Source organism: Scyliorhinus canicula, chromosome 1 (assembly GCF_902713615.1).
Source record: "Scyliorhinus canicula chromosome 1, sScyCan1.1, whole genome shotgun sequence".
NCBI classification, from domain to species: Eukaryota; Metazoa; Chordata; class Chondrichthyes; order Carcharhiniformes; family Scyliorhinidae; genus Scyliorhinus; species Scyliorhinus canicula.
Window position 1 is genome coordinate 280,495,958 of NC_052146.1, and position 17,415 is coordinate 280,513,372.

The 17,415-nt window shown below is 47.6% G+C and overlaps 1 protein-coding gene across 2 annotated transcripts in view; it reads right to left on the minus strand.

The window, feature by feature from the left end:
- Positions 1-17,415, minus strand: part of LOC119974773 (WD repeat-containing protein 64-like) — a 208,166-nt gene that overhangs the window by 158,298 nt on the left and 32,453 nt on the right. The window contains exons 4-5 of one of the 2 annotated variants that reach the window (XM_038813996.1): positions 16,625-16,731; positions 8,812-8,841 (exon numbers count right to left, since the gene is read on the minus strand). In XM_038813996.1, the coding sequence (XP_038669924.1) occupies positions 8,812-8,841; positions 16,625-16,731 (137 nt within the window). Of the gene's footprint in view, positions 1-8,811; positions 8,842-11,687; positions 11,760-16,624; positions 16,732-17,415 lie in introns of those variants that run through there. The other variant, XM_038814007.1, reaches the window with a different exon arrangement.

The window sequence follows — 17,415 nt, forward strand, 5'->3', positions numbered from 1 at the left end:
CTGGAGAAAGTCAAGTTCGCCTTGAGAGGTTCGCGAAGGTGGCAGCCGTTTATGACTTCATCGCAGAGGAGTAAGCGGTTGGGGGGGGGGGGGGGTGTAGGTGTAGGGGGAATATTGAGGCAGGTCTGTGCGTGAACAGAGCCGTGGTTTGCACTATGTTTAATTTGTGTCTTGACTTCTTGGTTTTTTTTGTACTGTACAGTGTCACTTTTTCTATATGCCTAAAATACCTCAATAAAATTGTTTGTTTAAAAAAAAAGACTGAAAATGAAAATTGCTTATTGTCATGAGTAGGCTTCAATGAAGTTACTGTGAAAAGCCCCTAGTCGCCAGATTCCGGCGCCTGTCCGGGGAGGCTGGTACGGGACTTCCAGCATTTTGACCCAGGGACAGTGAAGGAATGGTGATGTAGTTCCAAGTCAGCATGGTGTGTGGTTTGGAGAGTAACTTACAGCCATGGTGTTCCCATGCATCTGCTGTCCGTGTCCTTTAGGTGGTGGAGGTCGCGGATTTGAAAGGTGCTATTTCAGGACCCTTTGTAAGGAATTCCAGTGGTGGCCATGTTGTGAGTGGTCACTCGTGGTGGAATTTTCCCCAGCTAACAGGTGGATTTGTTGATTTTAAAAAGGCGCAGGATGGGTGGTAGGAGAGAGTGTCCGACTGGTGGATGGATTTCTGGAACAGAAGTGGCCGAAAAAGAAAGGAACAGTTGGAGATTGCTGGAGTGGTGCCTGCAACACAGGGGAGATGGCGGAGGGTCAGGGATCGGCCCTGCCCTCTCAATGGTCAACCGAGCAGCTGGTGGGCTTCCTTAACGAGAAGTTCACCCAGCAGAGGAAGGAGAATTTGGAGGACCTGGCAAGGGTCGTGGACCCGATAAAAGCAGGGATCGACCGCCTGGAGATGAGACTGGAGGCCAAGAGCCAGGCAAACCAGAAAGTGGAGAAGATGGTGGGGGGAGCACGAAGAACAGCTTGCTTCGATGGCAGCGGAGATGGGGGTGATGCGGGATGAACAAAGTCAGCTGCAGGAGCAAATGGAGGACCTGGAGAATCGGTCTCGCAGGCAAAACTTGAGGATCATGGGCCTCCCGGAGGGTAGCGAGGGAGCGGACGCCAGCGCGCCTGTGGCTCGGATGTTTGAGAAGCTTCTAGGTGAGGGGTAATTTGAACGACCCTTGGAAGTAGACCGGACGCACATGGCGCTGATGAGGAAGCCACAGGGGAATGAGCCCCCAAGGGCAATGGTGGTGCGCCTGCACCGGTTCCTGGACAAGGAGCTGATCCTGAATTGGGCCAGGCAGATGAGGTGCTGTATCTGGGAGGGTAATGAGCTGCGTGTGTATCAGGTCCTGGGTGCGGAGCTGGCCAAGAGGAGGGCGGGCTTCAACAAAGTGAAGGCGGCCCTCTTTAAGAAGGGGTTGAAATTTGGCATGCTGTACCCGGCACGCCTGTGGGTGACCTATAAGGGTCGGGAGCTGTACTTCTGGACGCCTGAGGAGGCAATGGAATTTGTCAGGGACAATGAACTGGCAGGAGATGGAGGACACTGAACTTTGGAGGAGAGGTTCTCTTTCTGTTCCTTTGGGTTTTTTTGGGTTATTTTGGTGCCGTGTTGGGGCCATTGCTCTGTGTGTGTTCTTGGTGGGGGTGGTGGGTTGCTCTTTTCTTTGTGTTGGGTGGGTGTTGTTAACTGTGCACCCGGATAGTGTTTGACCGGAGGGGGAAGGGAATCAATGGGAGGTAGGATGCTCGGCGCCATGGGCGGGGGCTACCAGGTTAGCTGGGTGGGCTTGTTCACGGAAGTGCAGTGGGGGTAGCAGGTGGTTAGTGTGTTGGTGGGATTGGGGTTGTTATTTTGCGGTGGGGGGGGGGACTGCTGGCAGGGGAGGGTTTGCTCGGACGTGGCATGGAGAGGGTCGATGATGGTGGGCACTCGAGGGCGGGCCTGAGGAAGTGCGGGACGTGGGCTGGAGGCTGATCCCGTATGTTCGCACAATTAAAGAGTCTAAAGGCGGATGTAGCTCTGTTACAGGTGGTGGATTAGACTAGATTGAGAGAAGAGTGGGTAGGGTAGGTATTCCATTTGGGATTAGATTCGAAAAAGAGGGGGATGGCAATTTTGATTAACAAACGGGTGGCATTCGAAGTGGGGAGTCTAGTGGCCAACTTTGGGGGGAGATACGTGATGCTGAGTGGGAAATTGGAGGGGATGCCGGTGGTGCTGGTGAATATTTATGCTCCGAACTGGGACGATGTGGAGTTTATGAGGTGGGTGTTGGGGATGATCCCCAATCTGGATTTGCATCGGTTGATATGGTTTTAGACCCGAGGTTGGATCGGTCAAGTTCGAGGTCAGAGAGGGTGTCAGCGGTAGAGAAGGAGATGCGGGGGTTTATGGAGCACATCGAGGGAGTGGATCCGTGGAGGTTTGGGAGGCCGAGAGTGAAAGAATTTTTGTTCTTCTCGCACGTGCACAGGGTGTACTCTTGAAATGACTTTTTTGTCCTAGATTGGACGCTGTTGGTGGGGGTGGTCAATGTGAAGTATTCAGTGATGGTGGTCTCAGACCATGCTCCGCATTGGGTGGACCTGCGGGTGAATAAGGATGGGGGCCAGCGCCCACAATGGAGGCTAGATGTGGGACTCTGTCATTCGAAGAAGTGTGTGAGCGGGTGAGTGAGGCGGCCACTTTGTGGAAAGCATTGATAGCAGTGGTGAGAGGGAAGTTCATTTCGATACGGGCACACAGGGAGAAGGCGGAGTGGGTGGAGATGGAAAGACTAGTTGAGGAAATTCTGCAATGGGACAGGAGGTACTCGGAGGCCCCGGAGGCGAGGCTGTTGAAGGAGAGGCAGAAGCGGAAGATGGAGTTTGGGCTATTATCCACAGGGAAGGCGGTTGGGCAGCTGGGGAGGGCGAGAGGGACGGACTATGAACATGGCGAGAAGGTGAGCAGGATGCTGGCACACCAATTGAGGAAACGGGAGGCAGCGAGGGAGATCGGGAAAGTGAAGGACGGGGGGGGGGGAATCCCAGTGTGGGTGAATGGGCTGTTTAGGGATTTGCGCAATAGGCTGTATGAGTCGGAAGCCCCGGCTGGGGTGGAGGGGATAAGGCGGTATTTGGAGGGGTTGGAGTTCCCAAGGGTTTAGGAGGACCTGGTGGAAAGATTGGAAACCCCCATTGGGCTGGTAGAAGTGGTGGAGGGGCTGGGGAGGCTATGCAGTCGGGCAAGGTCCCGGGCCCGGAGGAAATCCGGTGGCGTTCTATTAAAAAGTTCTCAGGGGTCCTGGGGCCCTTGTTGGTCAGGCCGTTTAATGAGGCGAGGGAGCAGGGGGTGCTCCCCCCGACGTTATCACAGGCCTCAATCTCCTTGATTCTGAAGCAGGATAAGGAATGTGGGTCGTATAGGCTGATCTCACTGTTAAATGTGGTTGTCAAATTATTGGCAAAGATCTTGGCCTCGAGAATTGAGGACTGTGTGCTCAGGGTGGTTAATATCAGGTGGCTAATATCAGGAGGTTACTAAATGCGATAATGATGGGACCGAGGAACAAGAGGTGGAGGTGGTGGTTGCCATGGATGTAGAGAAGACCTTTTATCAGGTGGAGTGGGAGGTTTTGGGGCGGTTTGGGTTTGGGCAGGGTTTTGTGCATTGTGTCTGGCATTTGACCACAATCTCGCTAATGAGATTGAAATGATTGCAAATTAGGCTTAATGATCTTCTTGCCAATTTTGGCCCCAATCCAGGCCAGGTAAATTACAAAATGGTTTGCGTCCGACATGACTCTCAATTTGGGCCTCTCCTGTGATTTGCCCAGCACACCCGGATTGGCGTAAAGTGGTGGAAGAATTGTGCCCAATATAATCCCCTACCCCCATGTCTTCTACTGTATCCCCATCCTCCAGTCATTGCTCTCTTCTACAGCCATTCCTTCCTTCAGCCTCCTCTGCCTCTGACCTTCTTCGCCAGTCTCCATATAGACTGGTCCTCTAGAATCACCACAAAGTGAAAACAGGCCGACCCAATGCCACTCAACCCCTCTTGGCTTCCCGGTGGCTGATTCCCATTTTTCCCTCTCTGCAAAGAAAGGCACACTGGAAAATAAACTTTCCAGTACAACTCAACCCTCTTGTCTGCCCATTAAATCCTCTCCTCCATTCTCCACCTTCCTTTCCCTATCCTCCTCTCCTGTCCTGCAACCCTCCACCACTCCACCCGCCTTCATCATTTCCCTCCCCTGACTTTTCATTCTGCACTTGCCCTTCCTTACTCCCCATGAGTTAATACCAGCCTGCTCTTAACTCAGCTCGACCTGATCCTGGGTTTGATATTGATTTCCAAGTATAGTGCTACCAAAACATGGATTCTATAGTATACACAAACACATATAAAATCTTACACCTGCACACATTTCCTATCGATATTCCTCATTCAATTTCAAGGTTCAGGTATATAAATGGAAATTGTCTATTTTTCAAATTCAGAATAGCAGAGTCAATTTACCATTCAAGCCTTTATTCCCAGATTCCAAAATAATTTAAAGTGACAGTAGTCATATTGTGTTCAATCTAAGTAAGACTTGATAGAAACGCTAATGTCAGAGCAATAATCTCCGGACACAACTGTATAAACATTTCATCCTGCGAAGAAGCACAACCTCTATGCAGCTGTTCCCTGGTCATGTCTCGGCTATCTTTGGGTCAGTGAATACAACATTTAATGCCTCTATAATCTCCAAGCTCAGGGGTCCCTTCCGACACATTCTGTTTGCAGTGAGGCCAGCTGAACCCAATCTTTACCCTCACTGTTACTGGGGCAGATGACTCATTTACCCATCTGCCCACCCAAGCCGGATCGGCTTCTCTGTCCGTTCGGATGTTCATCAGCATTTCAATGTTAGTGCCTGACTAAAGCAAGGGAAACATAATGGCCTTGCTACCGGGCTATTTTGTCTCAGCTCAATACACATTTGTACCTCTGAGACTCTGCTAAAGCACTTAGCTTTTAGCTGTCAACCGGCATGCTGTCGGTTTCCAATTGGAGTTTTCTTTTTATGAGTTGGCCCCTTTAAATGCCTTCAGGGTCAAAAACACTTGGTCAAGGAAGTTCAAACCACAATTGTCCTTCAGGTTACCTCTCAACCACTTTTACCCAGGATGTATTACAAGCAGGAACAATTAAGTTTCATTAAGACTCTATAGAACAATGGCATTAAAGATTCATCATATTTTAGTTTTCATTGATTAGAAAATCTGAGCTAGAGATTTCCCAGGAATCTCACACCATGGACGCAATCGAGCAGCCCCTTTAGCCATGGGCGCAAACGCCGTATGGCCGCTAAATCTCGTAAGCGGACAAAAAGGGGATTTTCAGCCAGCGAGGTCTCAGTTTGAGATCTTCCCTCTTCCATCAGTGATGTGATCAGTTTACATCGGGTGCAATCTTCCCCAAATTGCAGCGTGTTGAACTGGCCGTGAAAAGGTGAGACCCACATTTCTATAAATTTTCATAAATTACATTTAATCATTGGGCTTGACACCATAACGTCTGCCCACAATGTTTCCTCCGCACCCCCCCCCCCCCCCCCCCCCCCCAACCCCTTGTTACATGGTAGCATGCCAGCGCGAATTGCTACTGGTTTTCAAAAGAGAAAACCAGTTGTGATGACCACGTCAGAGGCGGAAAGGTGCCTGTAGTCCCAGGGGGGTTAGGTACATGCCAGAGCATTGTCCCCTAGTACCCTGGCAGTGCCTTTGACAACTATTAAGGAAAATTCCAAGGGGCACTGGGAAGAGGCCATGCCAAGAAGTTACACTCCTCCATGGAGGTGGTGGGGGGGGGGGGGGGGGTAATTCTCATCTCTGCGTTGTGGGGTGGCTCCCTCTTATGAATCAGGCAGAGCGTATGGGTGGGAGTTCCCCTTCTGTGTGTGGGGGTTGGGGAATGTTCCCCCTAATGCCAGAGTGGTGATGTCCTTTGGGGGGGGGGGGGGGGGGGGGGAGGGTTGTCCATGTCCTTAGGGCGGTGTGGGGTGGGGGAGGTTCGCGATGTCCATTGGGGTGGGGGAGGCCTTAAATTTAACTTTGAGGTGGGGCGTCTTTTATTTCAGATACCGACATTTTTGGTGTGTTTTGGCCCCGCCCCTCCAGCTAGCTTTATTTATCCTCGCCAGTACTCAGAAATTGCGCAGAGTGACATTGAATCATCCGAAAAAAGGCGGCTGTGAAGAAAGGCGGCTGTGAAGCCAGCGAGTTTCACACAGCATTTCACAGCCAATCCAACACTGTGCAATTTAAGGAAGATTGCACCCGATATAATTCATCATGTTATAATTACACACTTTGGCCAGTGAAGGTCCTATATACACTTACATCAACCTCTGGCAGATTCATCCCACATCAACAGATGAAAAGAAACCAGGGTACCACAATCGTACAACCTCTCCCTTTTGTTATGGAATGTGGGCACTGTGCATCAATGGTGGAGGAGGTGATTGTTTGTGGAATGGGTGCCGATCAAACACGCTGCTTTGTCCTGGATGCTGTCAAGCTTCTTGAGCGTTATCGGAGCTGTGCTCATCCAGGTAAGTGGGGAGATTCCATCACACTCCTGACTTGTGCCTTATAGATGGTGGACTGGCGTTGAGTTCTAATAAGGCAGGAGTGTGGCAACTGGGGAATCTGCACGACACTTTCCCACCTCCACCCTGATTGAGTCTGAAAGGCAGGCCTGAGGACAGCCTCCTCCCCAGCCCCACCAACTAAGACCCTTAAATGTTCCATTAATGTCCACCTAAGAGCTTCATCCTGCACCCACTGGCATTTACCAAGCGCTGGGAGGTGGAGGAGGGTGAGGTAGTGGGAGAAGGTTGTTGGGGGGGGGGGCTGCTTGACATGCAGGGATCATGATAAACAAACTCCGGTGTGATTACTTGCAGGCTCCCAGGAGCATGTCGCAAGCATAGCTATTCTGCCTAGATCGAAGGATCTGGCACCAGGAGTAGGAGAAGACCCCTAAGTGTCATCATTCTGCCGATGCTCTTACACTGTGACCCCCTTTGCGCCATCACTCACCTTTGCCTAGGGTTCATCCTCAATCCAGCAGTAGCCTTCCCGGTGGGGGTTCTGTAGCACATTGGTTAGCATTGCTGCTTCACAGCACCTGGGTCCCGGGTTCGATTCCCGGCTCGGGCCACTGTCTGTGTGGAGTCTGCACATCCTCCCCATGTGTGCGTGGGTTTCCTCCGGGTGCTCGTTTTCTTCTGACAAGTCCCGAAAGACGTGCTGTTAGGTAAATTGGACATTCCAAATTCTCTCTAAGTGTCCCCGAACAGGCGTCGGAGTGTGGCGACTAGGGGATTTATTATAACTACAGAAGAGCTGACGACCTTGGGGTTGTTGATCCCAGTGGAATGCCTGCTGCCTGAATGGCATAAGATGAAGTAGGCTGACCCAAAGAAAGGTAACGCAAGGGTCTGACTAGTTCTCCTGCCAACGTTGAGACCCCTGTCGCTTCCACAGGATTCCACTCTGGAGGGCTGCTGAGTTCTGATAATGGAATTCAGATTAGGGAACCCAGCAGAAAGATGTTAGGCAAGATTCTCTGGGCTCCCACAGCATGTTTCTCAGCGGCAGGAGGCAGCCCGCCGTTGGCCTCCTGGTTCCACCGTGTCAATGGAATTTCCCATTGAATCCACCCCACATCACCGGGAAACTCGCAACGGGGGTGCGCCATCGACGGGTCCGGATAATTCACTGGCGTGAACAGCCAGAAGATCCTGCTCGTTGCATATGAAGCTTGTACCCTTCCCCATTTTCTCAGCTAACAAACAGGAAGCACCGAGGTAGTCATCTAGTGACTGTTTTTGGAAGTGAACAATTTTACTCACAGCACGGAAGTTAAATGTGTTGTATGGACACCAACACATAAATTAGTATGATCAAACGTCCAGGCTCACCACCATGTGAAGGCTAGCAAAATGGACCTAAACTGCAACAACATTTTCAGCGCAGGCAGGAATGGTGAATAATGTATTTACACAATCAATAATTTGGATTTAAATGAAGTGAGCCTAACTGTAATAAAAAGCATAAAGCTTTTCAAACATTTGAATCTGCAGTGTTTAGGCAGTTGGATATTATTTGTTTCTGGCCATAGACACAGTACGCTGGAGTTTGCAGCCCCCTGCTGGAGATGTTTTTGACGATGGGGCACAGAAGATATGGCAGGTGGTGAGCCCACCCACCCCTGAGCTGGTCGCATTATACAGTAGGTAGGAGGGTGTTGAACCTGTTGACAAGTCGATTGATCTGAATAATACACTGCCCATGCCATTAAACGGTCACAGACATGCGAGATTTAGAAGGCTGCTTTTTAAATAACTGGAAAATGCAGGAAGTAAGTGTGGGGGGGGGGGGGGGTTGCACCTCTTGATGCAGCCCTTTGCAACCTTCCCCCTCCCTGTAAAATGTTACCACCACATTGTTCCTCCCAATCTAGCCTTCAAAACCTGCCATCCACTCTCCTCATACTGACCCGAGGTTCTCTGATTCCTTCCTACTCTAAAAGCACTAAAATTACCTTCGTCCGGGACCAAAGATCTTTGCCATGGCCTTCTTGCAGCACCCGGAGTGCCCACTACTGAGTTCTGGCGCTGCTGAGACAGCAAGGTCGGGTCCTCCTCTCACTAAACAGCGGAGATCCGACCCTCACCTGCTTAAAAGCACCCGCACAGCATGTTATTGCTGCTGGACTGGACGTAAATGACTGTCATTTTTCAAGTAAGTGGAAACATACGATACTCACGCCAATGTCAGTATATGCCTGAAGCTTCATCTGGAAAACAAATTGTAAACTGCAATGAAAAATCAAACTGATCGCCAACAAAGAATCTAGTGCAGGGAACTATAAATCAGTCACACTGTCAGTTTAACATCGGTCGTAGGAAAAATAATACAATCCCTAAGGCAAAAAATAGAAAAACGTCTAGAAACAAAATATATAAGTCAAAACGGATGAAGTCGCATTTGGCTAATGTCAGTGAGTCTTTGAAGACACAACAGAGATTAGACAAGGGTAATGCATTAGATGTTATATATTTAGATTTCCAAATGGCCTTTGATAAGATAACTTATAATAGACCGATGAATAACATCAGAGCAGGCCTGGTCATGGGGCAAATAGCAGAATAGTTGCAAGAGAAAAAGCAGAGAGTAAGAGTAAAGGATAGCTATTCAGAGTGCCAGGTGGAGGAAAGTGTCCCACAAGGATCTGGCCAGGCACTACTTTTCCTCACAATTTATATTCATGATTTAGGCTTTGAAATTAAAAATGCAATTTTTAAAATTGTGGAGTACATCAAATTTGGAAGACGAGTCAACATTTTGGAAGGCAGCAACAAATTGCAAGAGGACATAAATAAACTGAGGGTAGTATATTAGCAGAGATAGAGGATTGGCTAACTAATGGAAGACAGAGAGCAGAATTGTATGACTTTGTTTTCAGGAAGTGCTGTCTCCGGTGGGAGAATTGGAGGGCAGCCCACTAGCCACCTTGCCGGCATGCAGACTCAAAATGTTAACTTTGTTTCTCTCTCCACAGATGCTGCCAGACCTGCTGAGTCTTTCGAGCATTTTCTGTTTTTATATCAGATTTTCAGCATCCTCTCTATTTTGCTTTTACTATTTGGGCTTCACTGGAGGCTGGCCGGGTCTCAGCTTTTCCGCCTTTCTCAGTGGTGCTTCTGGGAAATAGAAAATAAATATAACATAGCATCCAAACTTCACAGATGAGGTACTGACCATTGCACAAACAACAATGATAGCCACATCAGGCCCAATCTCAATATTCCTTCCACTGAAATTGTCAATGTAATTTGCCACACCTCAAAGGATAGGTTTTAATTATTAATTCTTTGAGTGAAAAGCTTCCTGATACCAGTTCTAAATATTGTCATTTATTAGTGTAAACTACGGGCGGGATTCTCCGATTTTTCGGCAGAGTCACGCCGCGCGGTCGGGGGCCGTTGGCAGCAGCCCTCCTGGCAATTCTCCAGGCCCCGATGGGCCGTGTGGCCTCACAATTTCGGCCAGTCCCGCCGGCATGAAATGGACATGGTCCATCACGGCGGGACCTGGCTTGTCGGCTGTCTACCGGAGTCCTTGGGGGGGCAAGGGGGGAACCAGCCCCGGGGGGGGGGGGGGGCACAGTGGCTTGGCCCACAATCGGGGCCCACCGTGGGGGTACTCTTTCCCTCCATGCCGGCCTCTGTACGGCTTCGCCATGGCCGCAGGAAACACGCCAGCGGTTCTACGCATGCGACAATTCGCGCCGGCCCACGGTGGCCCTTCGGAGGCAGTTGGCGAGGATTCCACAACTTCTGGGCGGCCCGACGCCGGAGTGGTTCGCGCCGCACTTGGCACTGACGTCGGGCCATCCGGCCAGTTGCGGGAGAATCCCGCCCTACTTCTCGTACCCATCTCCATAATCTGGTTTAAGGCTGTGTCCGCTCATTGGCCAGAATTCTCTCCCCCCACAACGAAAGCGCTCGCCCCACCTCTGGGCAATGAGTTTTCCCACAACAGAAGTGGTGAGCCATTGGCTGCTGGCAGGGTTTTCCAGCTCCATGGACGTCTATGGGCTTTTGCATAGCTCGCCGGAAAATCCTACCCTCAATACACTGGATTCAACTTTTCTATAATCTTAAACATTTTGTGTATCTCTTCACAGTCATGGATCAGACACCTCTTTTTCATGCTGATTCCCCAACCTTCCCTTATAACCCACACCTTTGATATTAAGTTGACTTCATGATTCTCCAAGGCAATGCTTGATTGTCTTCTTTCTGTTTCATTGTCAACAAGTGGACACAATACACAAGGTATAGTCTGACTAGAGAACTGTGATTGTTTAATTCCAACAACAATCTCTACTTGTGCAGAACCTTTGATTTGGTAAAATGTCCCTCGGGGCTTCACCGGAGTATTAAGTTGATGCTGAGCTACTCAGAGATTTAAGAGCAGAAAAAGAGTCTGACAGGTGGTTCAAAGCAGTTTCTTAAAAGAGAGAGAATGAGAGGCAAAGAAGTTTAGAACATAGAACATACAGTACAGGAGACCATTCGGCCCATCGAGTCTGCACCAACCCAATTTAAGCTCTCGCTTCCTCCCTATCCCCGTAACCCAATAACCCCTCCTAACCTTTTTGGACACCAAGGGCAATTTATCATGGCCAATCCACCTCACCTGCACATCTTTGGACTGTGGGAACAAACCGGAACGCCCGGAGAAAATCCATGCAGACACGGGGAGAACATGCAGATTCCGCACAGACAGTGTTCCAGCGGGGAATCGAACCTGGGACCCGGCACTGTGAAGCCACAATGCTATCCACTTGTGCTACCCTGCTGCTCACAGGGAGGGAATTCTGGAAGTTAGGACTTTAGCTGATGCAAGGGGAGTGAAGATATACGAGGGTGATGGTGCTGAAGGTGATGACTCAGGCATCTGAAAACATAGATGAGGATTTTAAAATTGAGTTGTTGCTTAGCCGAGGTCAGCCACCACAGGGTGGTGGGCGAACGGGAGAATGGTGCAGATTAGGACCCAGCAAAGGTTTGAATGACCTCGTTTATAGAGGATAAAATATGGGAGGCCAATCAAGTGTACATTGCAATAGCTCACTTGGTTCGGCAGCTGGTTCATGTTGCAGAGCGAGGCCAGCTCTGTGTACTTCATACATTATAATACGCGAATCAACTTTGACATAAAACTGCAAAGAGGCATATAACAAAGTCAAAGATGTTCTGGACAAATCTTAATGCATTTCGACCCTAATTTAAAAATACAGCTCACATGTGACATTTTGCCTCTTTGGGTGGGTGCAGTTGTCTCTCATATAATGCAAACTGAAGACAAAAGACCAATAGCTTTTGCTTCTAGAACATTGACAAGCACTGAACAGAATTATGCTCAATTGGAAATGGAAACCTCGAGGATAGTTTTTGGAATCAAGCGACTTAATCACTTTCTGTATGGAAGACGTTTTACCTTGTCAACAGACCACAGGCCTTTGACAACAATCACTGTACAAAGAAACACCGTCTCTAACTGCGAGTTGTTTGCGGAGATGGTCCCTCAACTTATCAAAGCAAAATTATGAGATGAAATAAAGAAGATCGGAGCCACATGTGAACGGCAAAGCTATAAAATGTCTACCAATTCTGTACAAAGCTGAATCACAGAAGAACTATTTAAACTGTATATATTTTTTCCACGTGGATAGTGTACTTATTACAGCCTCTCAGGTGCAAAGACACGCAAAGTCAGATCCGGTGGCGGGGAAGGTCAAGGGCATGATTTTGAAAGGTTTACCAATAGATAAACAGAGGAGGGTTCTGGAATTTAAGCTGTACCGAGCAAGGAAACTTGAATTAACAAGAAAAAACGGAGTACTTCTATGGGGAATCCGATTCATCATTCTTCCATGCTTGTGGGTTTGGATACTGGATCAACTCTACAAAGGACATCCAGGACTTGTACCCATGCAAGAGCTTCCACGGAGTTATTTCTGGTGGCCGAGGCTAGATTCACAGATTGAAGAAAGAGTAGGTCAATGTCGGTACTGAGCTAGGATATGAAATACTCCACCTCTTCAACCACCTCACTCTTGAGGTTGGCCAAAACAGCCGTGGTAAAGAGCACATTTTTATTTCTCGGGACCATTGCACGGTTTGGTGAACCGCAACAGTTAGTTAGCGATAACAGGACTCAATTCATGTCAAAGGAATTTGTGGACTCCCTAAGAAACAACGGTATACAGCATATAAAAACTGTGCCTTATCATCCTTCCACCAATGAATTGGCAGAGCGATTTGTACAGTCATTAAAGCATCAAAGGATGAAGGACTTAGCTAAAAAGTAAATACATTTCTCATATCCTCTGGAAACACTGCCCATGCGACAACCCAAACCCGCCAGCAATATTGTTTTTAAAAAGAAAGTTAAGGGCGATACCATGGTTTGATGCTGGACCCATGTCACTCCCGAGGTGGAGTTTGCACATTCTCCCCGTGTCTGCGTGGGTCTCACCCCCACAACCCAAAGATGTGCAGGGTAGGTGAATTGGCCACGCTAAAATTGCCCCTTTTTTAGAAACATTTTGTTTAAAGGATGTTGAGAACCAAATTTGATTTCCTCTTACCGCCTGACACGTCTACCACTGTAGAGCGACAACACAACCAAGTTACTTGCCGTTAATAAGCATCAGAACCAAGACGTTTTGATCACGGAGAAAAACCATGGGCTCTTAGCCTTTTCTTTTATCTAAATACAGTTGCTCCATTTTGGAGGGCTTGTGTGTCCCTGTTTAAGGCCGGAAAAAGGGCAGCTTGCAGATGAGAAAAGGAAGGGCTTAATGATAGATCCTTGGGAGACAACAGAGGTAACAGGGCAGGGCAAAGAGAGAAGCCATTGCAGTTGATTTCTTATCTGTGACTGGACAGATAAGGAGGAAACCATGCAAATGCAATCCTACTGAGCTTGGCAATAAGTGAGAGGTCCTGGAAGAGAATGGTGTGGTCAATTGTGTCAACGGCGTTATTTTATACAGAATGGAAGTAAGAGTAATTGGTCTCCAGTGTCTGAGTTTGTTTTCTCCTTTCTTTGATACGGGCATTAATTGGTTCTATTTCCAATTTATTGATGTCTCTTCAATGAGATCACGTAAAAGAGATTAATATATTTTGCTGAGACAAATTGTGAAATGAAAATTAATTCTAGCAGATGGTGTGTTATTATAGTGTAAAATCTGTGATCCAATATCATTCTGAATATTTTGATCATGAAAAATATATAATTAATTACTGGTTGTGACCCTGACAAAAGTATATGCCGTTCTCTCAAGAATGTGGAAGATTCAATAAATGAAAATTGCACACAACTCATCAAGTCTTCCTTAATTTCATTTTACAAGTGTTATTTCAAACACATTCCGGAACATGTTGTCAGTGCTCGGCTCAATGTTAAACAAGTGCAAATAGACGTCACTTTTATTTTAACCTATTGATTACAGTGAAAGATTCATTCGTAAGCTTGCAAAACAACTTTCTTTTGGGGTGGTGCGGTGGTACAGTAGTCAGCACTGGTGCCTCATGGCACCGAGGACCCGGGTTCGATCCCGGCCCCGGGTCACTGTCCATGTGAAGTTTGCACATTCTCCCCGTGTCTGCTTGGGTCTCACCTCCAGAAACCAAAAAGATGTGCAGGGTAGGTGAATTTGCCACACTAAATTGCCCCTTAATTGGAAAAAGAAAATTGGGTACATAAAATTTTCAAAAAAGCTTCTTTTGAATCCCTTTTTTCAACAAAATCACTTTTAAACAATACAAGTCCTCCACATAACTGATTTTCTAGGCCTGGTGCAGTTACAACTCTTCTAAGAATTAACTTCACGAGTAATTACCAATGATATAGAACCTTAGTTAGGCCACACTTGGAGTACAGTGTTCAATTCTGGTCGCCACACTACCCGAAGGATGTGGAGGCTTTGGAGAGTGTACAGAAGAGGTTTACCAGGATGTTGCCTGGTAAGGAGGGCATTAGCTATGAGGAGAGGTTGAATAAACACGGTTTGTTTTCACTGGCATGACAGAGGTTGAGGGACAACCTGACAGAAACCTACAAAATTATGAAGAGCATTGACAGAGTGGATAATCAGAAGCTTGATCCCAGGATGGAAGAGTTAATTACGAGGCGGCAGAGATTTAAGGTGCGAGAGGCAAAGTTTAGAGATGTGCGAGAGAGGTTTTTTAAACGGAGGGTAATGGGTGCTTGGAACTCGCTGCCAGAGGAGGTAGTGGAAGCAGGTACGATAGTGACATTTAAGGGGTGTCTTGACAAATACTTGACTATGTTGGGAATATTGTAGAAGTCACTGCAAAAATCCGACCAAGAGAAAAAAAATTGCTGACATCGTTGACAAAAGACTTAACAAAAACATCATCATGACTACAGAACAGGGCTTCGTATTTCACACTCATGCTGATTTTGTACTAAAATTATCACTTTCTTGGAGCCCAGCCCAACATGAGCTGCATTAATGTTCTGAGGGTGTGGACAATGTTGCTAAGGTCAGCATTTATTGGTCATCAGAACATAGAAAAGAGAACATAGAACATACAGTGCAGAAGGAAGCCATTCGGCCCATCGAGTCTGCACCGACCCACTTAAGCCCTCACTTCCACCCGATCCCCATAACTCAATAACCCCTTCGAACCTTTTTTGGTCACTAAGGGCAATTTATCATGGCCAATCCACCTAACGTGCACATCTTTGGATTGTGGGAGGAAACCGGAGCACCCGGAGAAAACCCACACAGACACTGGGAGAACGTGCAGACTCCACACAGACAGTGACCTAGCGGGGAATCAAACCTGGGACCCTGGCACTGTGAAGCCACAGTGCTATCCACTTGTTCTACCGTGCTGCCCATTACTAACGTAACATGCTGAGCTTTCTACATGGAAATACTGCAGTCAGTCTGTGTAGGTGCCTTTGCGATGCTCTTAGGAAAAAATTCCAGCAATCTGACAACGCAACAATGAAGGAACAGCAATATATGACCACAGCTGAGTCACAAAATGGCCACGGCAGAATCGCAGAATACTACAGTGCAGAAGAGGCCCTTCAGCCCATCGAGTCTGCACCAACACATGAAAGGCCCTGACCTGCCCACCGAATCTCGCTTGCCAGCACTTGGCCCATAGCCTTGAATGTTATGGCGTACCAAGTACTCATCCAGGTACTTTTTAAAGGATGTGAGGCATCCCGCCTCTACCACCCTTCCAGGCACTTTATTCCAGACTGTCACCACTTTCTTGGTAAAAAGGTTTTTCCTCAAATCCCCCTGAAACCTCCCACTCCTCCCTTTGAACTTGTGTCCACTCGTAACTGATATTTCAACTAAGGGGAACAGCTGCTCCCTATCCACCTCATAATCTTGAACACCTCAATCAGGTCACCCCTCAGTCTTCTCTGCTCCAGAGAAAACAACCCAAGCCTATCCAACCTCTCTTATAACTTAAATGTTCCATCCCAGGCAACATTCTGGTAAATCTTCTCTGCACCCCCTCCAGTGCAATTACATCCTTTCAATAATGTGGCAACCAGAATTGCACACAGTACTCCAGCTGTGGCCTCACCAAAGATCTGAACAGTACCATCATGACCTCCCTGCTTTTGTAATCTATGCCACGATTGATAAAAGCAAGTGTCCTATATATCTTTTTCACCACCCTATTAACCTGCCCTTCTGCCTTCAGAGTTCTATGGACAAACATGCCAAGGTCCCTTTGTTTTTCGGAACTTCCCAGTGTCAGATTGTCAAATTACTCCTACCAAAGTCTATCACCTCTGCCACTTATCCACTCATTTGACCATCCCATATCTATCTTCCTGTAACCCATAACACTCAACCTCCCTGGCATGGAAGATTGTTGATGTTACAAACGGAGGACCATTGAGTAAGTAATCCATTACATTTTAAATTTGCATTTGACTAGTTTTACCAGACAGTTACTTGACAGTGCCCTGCAAACGTCGGCAATGACTTTCAGTATTACCTGGCTGCTGTAAAGTAAAATCATTCCTTTTAGTGTAGCTGCTAACACTTGATCAAGCTGGGGCACCTTAACTATGGACTGAATATGATCGTGCCTCCTTTTTTCTTCTGTCAAAACAAAAACAGCAGATTTCAATAAAGATAATCCATTTAAAAAAAACATTTTTTGCATTTTGTCGACAAATACTACTGTCTATCAATGGGTTTGTTTTTAGATCAATAATTTTGCCAACGCTCTGTTGCCCCGAAAGTAGAAATGGTCGTGTAATAATATAGTGATTTAATGAGCTTAACCAATGACAGTACTATTTGGGAATGCTGGGTGCTGATACTGCAGCCAAAATTTTCATCTATGACGGTAATCCCACCTGAATTCACCCAGCACCGGGGCTGGATGGGATGCAGGGCGATATTGTCAATCTGCAGCAATGGATGCATCTAGTTATCTCCATCAAAGCTTTAAATGTTAAGAACTTGAAAGTGGGCAGCACGGTAGCATAGTGGTTAGCACAAATGCTTCACAGCTCCAGGGTCCCAGGTTCGATTCCCGGCTTGGGTCACTGTCTGTGTGGAGTCTGCACGTTCTCCCCGTGTGTGCGTGGGTTTCCTCCGGGTGCTCCGGTTTCCTCCCACAGTCCAAAGATGTGCAGGTTAGGTGGATTGGCCATGCTAAATTGCCCTTAGTGTCTAAATTTCCCTTAGTATTAGGTGGGGTTACTGGGTATGGGGATAGGGTGGAGGTATGGGCTTGGGTAGGGTGCTCTTTCCAAGAGCCGGTGCAGACTCAATGGG